General features: G+C 44.4%; 1 protein-coding gene across 2 annotated transcripts; it reads left to right on the top strand.

Moving 5' to 3' along the window:
• Nucleotides 1-584: 584 nt before the first annotated feature.
• Nucleotides 585-10,365, top strand: NOLC1 (nucleolar and coiled-body phosphoprotein 1). Of its 2 annotated transcripts, none has more exons than XM_060641668.3 (13): nucleotides 585-784; nucleotides 3,187-3,242; nucleotides 3,355-3,494; nucleotides 3,597-3,724; nucleotides 4,377-4,542; nucleotides 6,027-6,157; nucleotides 6,277-6,412; nucleotides 6,737-6,865; nucleotides 7,059-7,169; nucleotides 7,255-7,899; nucleotides 8,052-8,158; nucleotides 8,334-8,426; nucleotides 8,604-10,365. In XM_060641668.3, the coding sequence occupies exons 1-13, from the start codon at nucleotides 665-667 to the stop codon at nucleotides 8,760-8,762; spliced, it is 2,121 nt and encodes a 706-aa protein (XP_060497651.1). In that variant the 5' UTR covers nucleotides 585-664; the 3' UTR covers nucleotides 8,763-10,365. The 2 variants fall into 2 exon arrangements, with proteins under 2 accessions (XP_060497651.1, XP_060497650.1); XM_060641667.3 differs by having other exon boundaries at nucleotides 595-784; nucleotides 3,352-3,494.
• The last annotated feature ends 3,249 nt before the right edge of the window (nucleotides 10,366-13,614 follow it).

Raw genomic sequence — 13,614 nt, 5'->3', positions numbered from 1 at the left:
GAGTATGTAAGAGAGGAAGGGGTTGTCTCATGGGCAAATCATGAGGTAGGGGCATTTTTGGGGAATCGTCCCTCTATTACCATGGATAAAATGAAGGATCCTCTCTGTATTTGAGGTGGGAGTACAGGGGCTGGGGTGGTATCTAACGGCCTCTTCTGCTTAGTGGAGACAGGGAAGATGAAGGGTGGGAATTCTCTGGCCGTGCGAACGGTAGTGATTGGGAGATCCTGTGACCCTAGTCTAGAGAGTCCAAGGACCGCTCAAGCCTCCCGGCTCACTCTGGAATGCGAATCCCAGCTGCGGCTCCGGAAACCGCAGCTCTGAAAAAAAGTGGCTCTAGCAGAGCGCGGGAAGGCTGGAGATTTCCCGCCACTACCGAGGGCGGGACACGTGACGTCAGGGCTCCGCCTTCACAAGGTGGCGGACGAAGGGCTCCGCCCTTACCAAGATGGCGACACTTGTGGCACCGGAAAGACCTTACAGATTTCGCCTCGATCCCGCCTCCAAAGTGGAGGCGGAACTGCCCTGTGGGGAGTGCCCGCCCCTTCCGCTGTGCCCCCGCGCCGCGCGGTGACGTCACAGCGGATCCGCTGTCGTTCCGCCGGGTTCGCAAGTTCCTGAGTTGTGCGCGTCAGCGACGGTAGTGACGCGTATTGCCCGGAGGATGGCGGACGCCGGCTTGCGCCGCGTGGTTCCCAGCGACCTGTATCCGCTCGTGCTCGGCTTTTTGCGCGATAACCAGCTGTCGGAGGTGGCCAATAAATTCGCCAAGGCAACAGGCGCTGTGAGTGCGGGCTTGGGGCAAAGGCTGGGGTGGGATGACCACAGGGCTTCGGGCCCTGACAGGTTCAGGTTTCCGGGTACGGAGGTCTCTGGGGTCTGCCAGTGCAGTATCTGCGGACCCTTTGTGCTGAGCTCCTGGAGGTGAGCCGAGAGCCTAGAGCCTCCGCACCTGGTCTCCCACGAGGTCTCAGTAGATAGCGCAGAGTCTTGTTGCTTTTTTCTGGTGAGCGGTGCAACGACAGCAGCGTGGGATCCTCGTGGCCCAGGTGGCTGGCGGAGTGCGGCGAGGAGGGAGCGTGGTGTCCTACCGGAGGCATTGGGGTCTCTTGGTTTCTCCTTTGGGTTTTACGCTGGCTGATGCAAAGCGTGACTTGACCATAACTCTCAGTAGAATTTATCCGGGACTCAATGATAAAATTGCTTTATAAATGAAGAATGGGTTTTTTCGTTAGTAAAGAAAAAAATGAGAGTAGAGGCATGGTTCTGCTTTAAGGTGTATTGAAGCAGAACTGAGCGTCAAAGCCCTAGCAAGCAGTGGTCTTGGATCTTCGACTTGTGGAATCAGGCACATTTAGATTTGGGACCAGGCTCTGTCACTTTTTAGGATGTATAACCTGAGCAGCTTGCCCAATCTCTCTGATTCTGTTTCTATTCCTATGGGGAATGTCATCATCCACTTTATAGGATTTTTGTGAATTTCAGTAACATGATAAATATGAAGTGACAATCTAGGTGCCTGATGCTCAGGAAGCATCAATGAGCGAAAGCTGTTATGATAGTTATATTAATTAAGGATGTTTTAAACACATGTAAAGAGAATGGGGCGCCTGGGTGGCTCAGTCGGTTAAGCGGCCGACTTCGGCTCAGGTCGTGATCTGGCGGTCCGTGAGTTCAAGCCCCGCGTCGGGCTCTGTGCTGACAGCTTGGAGCCTGGAGCCTGTTTCGGATTCTGTATCTCCCTCTCTCTGACCCTCCCCCGTTCATGCTTTGTCTCTCTCTGTCTCAAAAATAAATAAACGTTAAAAAAAAATAAAAAATAAATAAACACATGTAAAGAGAAGATGGCTAGGGAGGTGAAAGGTTTGGAATCTCCCTTTCAAGAAGAGCAAACATGAGAGTAGGGTGTTGTAGTCTTTGATAGTGTTCTTAGCCTTTGACTAAGAAGATGGGTTTCTTCGTGGCAGAATCAGGCTGCACAAGAACAGAACGAAATCAGCTTTAGAAATGACTTCTTTAAGCTGGGACAGCCTGCCATGTGATCTCCTACAACTGCTTTCATATTGGAACTTTTAAAAAATTTATTTTATTTTTTTAGTGTTTATTTTTGGGAGAGTGTGAGAGCGTGGGGGAGGGGCAGAGAGAGAGGAAGACAAAGAATCTGAAGCAGGCTCCAGGCTTTGAGCTGTCAGCACAGAGCCCGATGCAGGGCTTGGACTCACAGACTGTGAGATCATGACCTGAGCCGAAGTCCGATGCTTAACCGACTGAGCCACCCAGGCACCCCTCATATTGGAACAGTTTTTGAATTGACTGTTAGGGAGGCTGCAGAAAGTGTTCCCACAAGGGGCTGGATGGAATTGGGCCTTTGAGAATCAGGATTCTTTTATGTGACAAAAACTAATCCTTGTTGGATGGCTTACTAAGTGCTACATGGTGTTTCCAGATACTAAGTCCTTTACGTATGCTATCTCTAATTCTCTAAACCACTTAATAAGATGTATAGTATTATCTTCACGTTATAGTGAAGAAAACAGTCTCAGAAAGATTAAATAATCTGCTCAGAGTCACACAGTAGTAACAGATAGAGGTGAGTTTCATACCTGTACTCGTCTCATTCTGAACCTATACTCTTATTGATACTGTAATGTCCTGCCATTATTTATTTTTATTGTATCAACTAATAATCTATATCAGTGTAATTAATAGCTGAATGGAGTTTTGTATTGAGTATATAGCTTAGCTTTTTAACCAGTTTTGGAAGCTGGGTTCCAGTGATTTGGTATTATAAACCACATTGCAGTAAACACTCTCTCGTATTAATGTTTGTGTTCTTGTTTCATGGGTAAGGATACATTTCTAGGCAATGCATTGCTAAAATAAAGGGAATGCACATTTTCTTAAAAACTGTGATAAATAGGACTGACTGGGAATAGATGGTGCCAAAAACTATATACAGGAGTAACCCAAGCTTTTGATGTCAAAAATTGGGGGAGTACATAAACATAAACATATTGTTCTCTTAATTTAAGCAAGTCAGAGAAGTCTTCCAAAGGTGTAACATTTACAGCAAATGTAGCAGATATAAAACTGGCTACTTCTAATGAGAGAATAAAATAAGATCTAATTTCCCCTAGAACAACCAGGATAAAATTTTCTCATTGAGCTTTCTTTTTTCTTCTCTAGACCCAACAGGACGCCAACGCCTCTTCCCTCTTGGACATCTACAGCTTCTGGCTCAAGTAAGTCTTCCCTGTACCACTGTGGCTATTTTTCCCCCCAAGGGGTTGGGCTGTGTTCCTTGGTGTGAAAAGGTCCTGAGCCCTCAAAGGTTAGCCTCATCTACTTCAGCAGGTCCACCAAGGCCCCAAAGCGGAAGTTACAGGTAAACGGACCAGTGACTAAGAAGGCTAAGAAGAAGACTTCGTCCAGTGACAGCAGTGAGGACAGCAGTGAGGAGGAAGAAACCCAAGGGCCTCCAGCTAAGAAAGCTGGTAAGGGTGGGCAGGTAGTTGGGGTTAGTGGTTCCCAGAAAGGGATTTGTAGCCTGCCAGTACCCATGGCTGATTTTCACTGGGGTCTGTGCTTTTGTTCAGTTGTACCTGCCAAGCGGGCCAGTCTGCCTCAGCATGGTGGAAAGGCTTCAGCTAAAGCAACAGAGAGCAGCAGCAGTGAAGAATCCAGTGATGAGGAGGAGGAGGACAAGAAGAAAAAGCCTGTTCAGGTTTGCAACTTGGGGGAAGAAAGAGGTTGCTTAAGGAATTAGAAAAAACCTGAAATCCTGGCTTATAGCTTGGAACCAAGGGATGGCAGTGGTATATAACAAATGACCATGGAGAAGAAAATCTGAGGACTTTGAGAGAGATGATAGAAGTATGAAGTTTGGAAAGGATATGCGAGGTTGAAATTGTACTCTTAATCTAGAGGAACCCCTTTTGTTTCCCAGGTGATATTAGGTTTCTCTGGGATACTAAGACTCCCAAGAGTAAGAGTCTGTTTTGTAGGTAGGTGTTGGGAGCTCTAAGCAGGGAATGGCAGGGACAGGGCTGATATTTTTGTTTCTTATGAAGAGTTTGGTGCTCTTTTCAGATGCTTGCTTGCTTTCTGTCTTTCTTTTTTTTCTGTTTCTGTCTTTCTCTAAGTAAACTCTGTACCACACATGGTGCTCGAACCCATGATCCTGAGATCAAGAGTTGCATGCTCTACCAACTAAACCAGCCAGCCACTCCCAGATGCTTTCTTGTTTAACTTCCCCTTGCTTTTATTGTTCTGTTAGTTAGCCCCTAAAAAATAGTCTAGGATTGTGTCTACCTTAGGATGTACTTTGGGTACCAGAAGTTTGCTGATTCTCCCCCTTATTGTGTGTTTTCTCACAGAAGGGAGTTAAGCCCCAACCCAAGACAGTCAAAGCTCCTCCTAAGAAGGCCAAGAGCTCTGATTCTGATTCAGACTCAAGCTCAGAAGATGAGGCACCAAAGAACCAGAAGCCAAAGACAACACCTATGGCAGCTAAGGCTCAAGCTAAAGCCTCAGCCAAATCAGGTACTATTACTGTTCCCAAAAGCCCAGTCTGGGGTTGCTGTGGGGACTGGTATTAAAATTGCTTATTCAGGGGGCACCCGAGTGGCTCAGTTGGTTAAGTGTCCGACTTCAGCTCAGGTCATGACCTCATGGTTCATGAGTTCGAGCCCCACATTGGGCTCACTGCTGTCAGCATGAGCCTCAGATCTTCTGTTCCTCCTCTCTCTCTTCCCCTTCCCTGCTTGCGCTCCCTGTCATTCTCAAAAATAAATAAGCATAAAAAAAAAACAAACATGTTTTCAAAATTGTTCATTCAGCACAGGAGTGAAATGGTAGTGGTTGTTGAACTAGAGGTATTGATTAGTGTCTTTTTTTTTTTAAATAAATGTTTATTTCAAGTATGAAAAGTAATGTTTAAACATTATCCAAAAATTATATTCAGCTTAACAAGTACAAAACAAGATTTCTGACAAAGTTTACAATTAGGTATAAAATTAGTGTCTTTTTTTTAAGAAGCTTTTTATTAATAAGTGAAGATTACGTAATTAGGAGTTTGGTATTAGAGATAGCTTACAGTAAGGAAAACTTTTTAAGAATGGTATCCATTTGCCATTCTTGTTGATTTCATAGACGATTTATATTCTCATAGATCCCATTCTGTAATGACCATTTCTATCTCTATTCTTTGTCCTTTTCACTACCGTTATTTCTCCTGTGCATTCACTCCATAGGGCATGTGAGAGTTTAAACTTCTGTAGTTCTCTCATGGTGACAGGTTATGATTTATAGGAGCTTCTCTGAATGGAAGTTGGAATGAAAGATCTCATAGAGCATATTTGAATTATTTACATTATATCATTATCTTAAAGATAGTTTTATTCTTGAAATTAGTCAGGAAAGTCATCCTTTGATAGTTAGCCACAGCAGTCCCCCTCATGCCTGCTCTAAAGGCAAGAGGACTGGTAGACTCCTAAGTTCTGAGCTACAGGTTTCTATGGTCCCTTACAGGCTTGATACTTCTTTTTTTTTTTTAATGGTTTTATTTATTTTATTTTTTTTTTAATTTTTTTTTTTTTAACGTTTATTTATTTTTCAGACAGAGAGAGGCACAGCATGAACGGGGGAGGGGCAGAGAGAGAGGGAAACACAGAATCGGAAGCAGGCTCCAGGCTCTGAGCCATCAGCCCAGAGCCCGACGCGGGGCTCAAACCCACAGACCACGAGATCGTGACCTGAGCCGAAGTCAGACGCTCAACCGACTGAGCACCCAGGCGCCCCGGTTTTATTTATTTTTGAGATAGCATGAGGAGGGAAGGGGCAGAGAGAGAGGGAGACACAGAATCCGAAGCAGGTTCCAGGCTCTGAGCTGTCAACACAAAGCCTGACGTGGGGCTCAAACTCACGGACTGTGAGATCATGACCTGAGCTGAAGTCTGACACCCAACCGACTGAGCCACCCAGGCGCCCCCAGGCTTGATACTTAACGCTTTTTTTTTCCTTCTTAGGTACACCAGCTCGGGTAGCACCTAAAATAGCCAATGGCAAAGCAGCCAGCAGTAAGAGCAGCAGCAGCAGCAGCAGCAGCAGCAGTAGTGATGACTCAGAGGAGGAGGAGGCAACAGCCATACCTAAGAAGGTTTGGGCCATAATTTCTACCAGAGGACTGGGCACGGGGGTGGGGGTTTCTCCATTTCCTGGCAGGATTGGTTGGACCAGCATTTTCCTGTGGTAACTGATTTTCTGTGTATAATGCAGACTGTACCTAAAAAGCAAGTTGTGGCCAAGGCTCCAGTGAAAGCAGCAGCCACCCCTACCCAAAAGAGTTCCAGTAGTGAGGACTCCTCAAGTGAAGAGGAGGAGGAGCAGAAAAAACCCATAAAGAAAAAACCAGGTAACTGGACATGGGGATTCAAGCTGCATGACTGTGACCAGATCCAACTGCAGGAGGATCTCTGCAGTCACCACATGGACCTCTCCTTAGAACCGCTTGACATGATGACAGCTCGCTTCTCCCAGAGAAATCTGCATTGCTTTTTACAACCCAGATGCAGAAACGATATGCCATCATCTCTGCCATATTCTTTTGGTTAGAAATGACTCACTAATTCTAGCCCACACTCAAAGGAAGAGGAATTAAGCTCCATTTCTAGAAGGGAGCAGAATCAAAGAATTATTATATGTACATTAAAACCATGACACTGTCTTTCTTAAACAGGTCCCTATAGTTCAGTCCCCCCACCTTCTGCTGCCCTATCCAAGAAGTCCCTGGGAACCCAGGCTCCCAAGAAAGCTGCAGAGAAGAAAGAGCCTGTAGAGAGCAGTGAGGACAGCAGTGATGAGTCTGGTGAGTCCCCACCTGTGGAGACTGGGTCTGGGAAGCTACATGAGGAATATGGAAGACAAAAATACCTCTGTCCCTTATTGCTTTTCGCTGAAGCAGGACAAACAGGGCTGTGTGGGTCTTTGCATCCTTCTTTTTATTGCTTTTGATTGGGTCGGGACTCCGGTCCCAGCCTAATGCCATAGGTTCTCTCCAGATTCGAGTTCTGAAGAAGAAAAGAAACCCCCAGCTAAGACAGTCATCTCTAAAGCAACCATTAAACCAGCTCCAGCAAAGAAGGCATCAGAGAGCTCTTCAGACAGCTCAGGTGAAGCATATGGAGGCCATCAGGGCAGTGGGGACTCCAGGGGCTCCCTTCCATTTGACTTGTTTATTCTGTCTTCTCTGTCTAGACTCTGACAGTTCTGAGAATGAAGCTCCTGCCAAGTCAGCTGCTACCACCAAGAATCTCCCAAGTAAGCCAGCTGCCACTCCCAAGCAACCTGCAGCTAAATCAGCCACAGCTCCCAAGCAAGCTGCAGGCAGTGTCCAGAAGCCTCTGACCAGAAAGGCTGATAGCAGCTCTAGTGAGGAGGAGAGCAGTTCTAGTGAAGAGGAGAAGACAAAGAAGACTGTGGCCACCCCCAAGTCAAAGGCAATGGCCAAAGCAGCTCCATCTCCGGCTGCCAAACAGTCCTCTCAGGGTGGTAGGGACAGCAGCTCTGATTCAGACAGCTCTAGCAGTGAGGAAGAGAAGGAAGAGAAGATATCAAAATCCCCAGTTAAAAAGAAGCCACAGAAGACAGCGGGAGTGGTAGTCTTTTCCAAGCCAGCCACCGCAAAGAAAGCAAAGGCTGAGAGTAGCAGCTCTTCCTCTGATGATTCCAGTGAGGAGGAGGAGGAGGAGGAGGAGGAGAAGCCTAAGGGCAAAGGCAGTATAAGACCACAAGCGCTGAAGACCAATGGGACCTCTGCACTGACTACCCAGAATGGAAAAGCAGACAAGGACAGCAATGAGGAAGAAGAAAAGAAAAAGACAACCGCAGTTTCTAAGCCAGGTCTATATCCAAAGAATTGGGTGGGATATACTTTTGGGGGATGGGACAGGGAGAGGAGGCCTACGATTAGGCTTCCAGTTGTATGCATTCAGTGCATGGGAACTTGGGAGGAGGAATAGGAAACTGGTCTCCTGAGTTTGGCTGTTTTGTAGGTTCAGGAAAGAAGCGGAAGCAGAATGAGGCTGCCAAGGAGGCAGAGACTCCTCAAGCCAAGAAGATAAAGCCCCAGACCCCCAACACGTTTCCAAAAAGGAAGAAAGTAAGTTATCTTATTTCTTTCTCAGGAGTCCGCTTTTAAAGAGTAGAAAGAAAAATGTGGGATCATCTTGACAACTCTCTGCCTGGCCTGCCCTAAATGCTCCTATGTGTAGCTGAGGAGGGCTTTTCTGTTACATGACAGAACATGTTTAGTTTCTTACTTCATTCTTCTCCAGGGAGAAAAAAGGGCATCATCACCATTCCGAAGGATCAGGGAGGAGGAAATCGAGGTAGATGCTCGAGTGGCAGACAACTCCTTTGATGCCAAGGTGAGGGGGGTGCAGGTGTTGGCTATTCTTGAGGGGAATGGGTGGAAGGGAGGACAGCATTTTGGTTTAGGTTGGTGGGAAGCTCTCTGGGTTCAGGTTGCCTTGAGCAAAGAGAAGAAAGTAACAGGGCCTTGTTATTGTCCTTCTGTGTATTAACCACTTCTCTCTGCTTACCAGCGGGGTGCAGCTGGAGACTGGGGGGAGCGAGCCAATCAGGTTCTGAAGTTCACCAAAGGCAAATCGTTTCGGCATGAAAAAACCAAGAAGAAGCGTGGCAGCTACCGGGGAGGCTCCATCTCTGTCCAGGTCAATTCCATTAAGTTTGACAGCGAATGACCTGGGGCCATTTGTGGCGAAGTAGGGTGATGATTGGAGACCACTTGCTTTCCCCAGCGGACCTGGGAACCATCAGCTCTCTTAAGGAAGGGTCTTGGTGAGGACAGCAGTTTAGAATAGGTCCGAAGACTTTGCATTGTCACAACTTCTCTGGTCCTTTTCTGTGTCCGTAGTTTTGTACAGATTTGTTTTTGAGTGTTGAGTAGTAAGGACAACATAAGAGGAGTGTTTTTTTTTTTTAAGAAAAAAAAAAAATTTTTTTTTGTTGTCATTCCCTTCTCCCTGTTCTGTGGAAGTCCTCATACTGAGAAATTTGTATATTTTATATTAAATCATTTCCTATAGATTTTTGTTGTGATTTTCAGAGGTGGGTTCCCACAGATAAAATCTTAGCTATTGCCTAAAACATAGTGAGGGTCACATGTACGAGTTTTTATAATTGAAGAATTCTGCCTGTGTGAGTACACGGGTCCACATTTTATCCGTCCTACCCCTCATTGCTCTGGGAAGAGGCAGTTAAGAGTGATTAATGTGTATATGTTTGGTAAGCATGCAGTGTGTAGTTCATCCCCATTCATGGGGTCTAGGACTGATGTTTTCAGCGAGCATGGACTTAACTACTTTTTGGGGTAAAATTCACTTTTGTTGGCAGACACAGTTCTGTTGTAGTGTGAATGCTGTGGGGTTAGTCTGAATATTTTGTTTTCTGTAATTTTAACATTACCTAATGTTTGCAATACATGTTTAGTTTTTCAATTTGAAAACATAAAACTTTTCTATTGTTCAAAGGCTTTTTTTGATGACCCTTAATAGTACTAAGTTGAGGAGTGCGTCTTGGTTTTTACATTTTACAGAACAAAATGACATTAATTTAATCTGAAAAGTACACATCACTTGGTATTTCTGTCTTGGTAACAGTGGTGACACAAAATTGATTTCATTAACTCCTACATGGTTGGAAATCTGATCGAAACGAAAGAATAAAAGCTATAATTAAAATTCTCAGTCTTCAGTAGGCATTAGGTTACATTAGTCAGGTGAATTGATAGGTAACCTGTGTATGTGCTAATGGAACTAGGATGAACCTTTATAAAGCATATTAGGTGGTAAGACTTACGTGGGGTGGGGTTGGTTGGTATGCATCCTAACAAGATTATGGTGTCTTATAGTTGGAACATGGGAGCAATTGATGTGCCCCTTTCAGAACCTTAACTGTCAGTAACAGTGGAGAGAATGATAAAAACCAGTGAGCAGAAAGAAGACTCCCAAGGCCAAGCTAGCTTATCGTAAAGCTGTTGGAGATGACCGTGCTTATTAGCCAGAGCAGGATGGGGAGGAAAGAGACAACAGCAGACGAGTCTGAGCTGTTCCTTTGGTGGGAAAGTGTGCTCTAGCTTCATGGATGAGGGAGGTGTAGGTTTTAAATTTAGCCTCCCCTTGTTTGGATTCCACACTTGCCAAGTAACTTGATAATTACTTGGTTTTCCCTGTAACTGCCTCTAGGAAGAACATACACTGTTCATGCTGACATAGGTACATCAGTCTGCATGGTAAAAGTTACACATCTTACTACAAAATAATAAACTGGCTGGTTTATAATGTGTCTTGGGAGTTTTTTATTGAGTCCAGAGCCCTCCCACCTACTCAAACCAGAATTTGGGGGCCAGTTAGAGGGCTGGAATGAAGACCTGTGACTTCATTGTAGAACCTTCTTGGCAGTGACTTTTATTGTTCACTTTTGTCCATACCTTGTGTCATGGTGCCTTTTCCAGGCAAAATAGTCCAGGCTATGCATAGTCTAATAGGGGGTTGGCAAAATGGCCTATGGGTGAGTTCAGCCCATGGCCTTTTTTGGTAATGTTTAGGTGCTAAGAATGATTTTTACATTTTATAAGTGCTTGAAAGAATATGAGGCTGACTCTATATGGCCCACAAACCTATGATACTTACTATTTGGTCCTCTGGACAAAGTTTGCTAACTCCTGGTCTAAAACCGTGATTTCATAACAGTGGCTGAAAATTGGAATCATCTGGGGACTTTTAATAGTGATACTCAAGGGCTTATCCCAGACTAGCTGAGTGAGATCCTGGTGCTTTCTGGTGGGGCCTGGGTGTTAGAATATTCTTTAAAAACTCATAGGTGATGCTAATGAGCGGCTGAGGTTGAAAACCACTACTCTAAGCTGTTTAAAAGAATTGGTATTTTTTCATTCCTCTCATGCATCCATTTTCAAATACGCTTGTTATATCTAATAGCATAAAGTGAGGTTTAAATTTCCCTCTTAGCCCTAGTTCTTGGGACTTGATTCTGTGTCTTCTCCATAGTTTCTCTGAATGTACTGTTACGTGCATCCACTCATTTTTTCCCTTACACAAATGGGGTAGGTTGCTATATGCAGTGTTTCATAACTTTAGAGTTCATTTCATAACAGCTCATTTTTAATGACTGCATGGTACTCCATTGTATGGAAATAGAATGCTATTCAAACCGGTAGCTTACTGGTAGATGTTTAGATTTTTTCAGTATTTTGCTATTACAGATAGACCCGCAGTAGTTTTTATTTGTTTGTTTGAGGGAGAGAGAAGCTAGGCTCAACTGAAGTAGGGCTCTTGTTTACCCAAAGCAGGGCTGTGTTCACCTGAAGTGAGGGTTCATGCTCACCCAATGCGGGACTTGAACTCATGAACCATGAGGAGATCATGATCTGAGCCAATGTCAGATGCTTAACCATCTGAGCCACCAGGTGCCTTTTTTTTTTTTTTTTTAAGTAAACTCTACTCACAAAGTGGGACTTGAATTCATGACCCCAAGATCAACAGCCACATGCTCAATGGACTGAGCCAGCCAGAGACCCTACACAGTGGATATTATAAGAGTTTATTTTATTCTATTAAAAAGAAATTTTTTTTTAATGTTTATTTTATTTTTAAGAGAAAGAGCCCGAGCAGAGTGAGGGCAGAGAGAGAGGGAGACACAACCCAAAGCATACTCCAGGCTCTTCAGCTGTCAGCACAGAGCCCAATGTGGGGCTTGAACCCACGAGCTATGAGATAATGACCTGAGCCAAATTTGGACATTTAACCGACTGAGCCACCCAGGCGCCCCTATTTTATTCTATTTTAGAGAGTGTGCACAAGCCAGGGAGAGGGGAGAGGGTGGGAGAGAGAATCTTAAGCTCCATGCTAATTGTGGAGCTGGATACAGGGATGCAGGGCTTGATCCCACAACCCTGGGATCATGACCTGAGTTGAAATCAAGAGTCAAAGGCTCAATTGACTGAGCCACCCAGGCACCCTTACAAGAGTTTATTCTTAAATGTATAACAGGATCTAAGACAACTCTTCATTCTAACTATAGATAGCAACAGATGCTATGACAGGAAAGACAGAAGTGGAATTAAGGATCACCATTGCCTCAGGCACAAGGAAGAGCTTACTTCTTGCCACATTTCTTAATTCCACCTATGGCCAGGAGGCCTTTCCCCACAGCTTGCACTTTTAGCTCAAGTTTTCTTCTGTTTGTGTTTTTGCTTCCAACCCTTATCTTTCTCCCATCTCCTGCACCTTCTTGGGCTGCTTCAGGGATTTCTTGCCACATTTGTGGCCAGCCATGGCACCTGCTGCTCTACATGGATAACATATATATATGTACACACACACACACACACACACACACACACACACACACATATTTTATATATATACACACATACGTATATTTTAAGCTTTTATTTATTATGAGAGAGCATGTGCACACACAGGAGGGGCAGAAGAAGAGAGAATCCCAAGCAAGCTGCTCACTCCAGAGCTGAGCTGGGTGCAGGGCTCAATGCCACAAACTGCGAGACCGTGACTTAAGCTGAAATCAAGAGCCAGACGCTTAACCAACTGAGCCATTTGGGCGCCCCTTAATTGTTTTTTTTTAATTGAAGTATAGTTAGCATACAATATTAGTTTCAGGTGTACAACGGAGAGATTCGATGTTTATATGCATTATATTTATATACATTATGAAATGATCACAACTCTAGTTACCATTTGTCACCATACATTTATTACAGTATTATTGGCTATATTCCTTATGCTGTACTTCACATTCTTGTAACTGGAAGCTTGTGCCACTTAATCCCCTTCCTATTTCACCCATCTCCCCACTCCTCTTCATTCTGGCAGCCACCAGTGTTCCCTGTATTTTTGAGTCTTCCTGTTTTGTTGCTTGTTTTTTAGATTCTACATGTGAGTGAAATCATACAGTGTTTGTCTTTCTCTGTGTGACTTATTTCACTTAGCATAATATCCTCTAGGTCAATCCATGTTGTTGCAAATAGCAAGATCATATTCTTTTCTTACAATTGAGTGTATATACACATATGGTGTATATACACACACACTACATCTTTATCCATTAGTCAGTGAACACTTAGGTTGTTTCCTATCTTGGCTATTGTAACTTTTGCAGTGAACATGGGGTGCATGTATCCTTTTGAATTAGTGTTCTTGTTTTCTTTTCATAAATCCCAGAAGTGGAATTGCTGGATCATAATGGAATTTCTATATTAGATTTTATTTTTTTAAGTTTATTTTATTTTGAGAGAGACAGAGCAAGTGGGGAAGGGATAGAGAGAGGGGGAGAATCCCAAGCAGGCTCTGTGCTGCTAGCACAGAACCCGATGCAGGGCTTGAACCCATGAGACCTGTGAGATCATGACCTGAGCTGAAACCAAGAGTCAGACACTTAACTGACTGAGCCACCCAGGTGCCCCAGATTTATGAAAAAAAAAATTTTTTTTTTGAAGTTTATCTATTTGCCTTGAGAGAGAGAGAGCATGCACAAGTGGGGTAAGAGCAGAGA

The sequence above is a fragment of the Panthera onca genome, chromosome D2 (assembly GCF_046562875.1).
Source record: "Panthera onca isolate mPanOnc1 chromosome D2, mPanOnc1 haplotype 2, whole genome shotgun sequence".
NCBI lineage: Eukaryota > Metazoa > Chordata > Mammalia > Carnivora > Felidae > Panthera > Panthera onca.
This window is presented reverse-complemented; position numbering and strand designations above follow the sequence as displayed.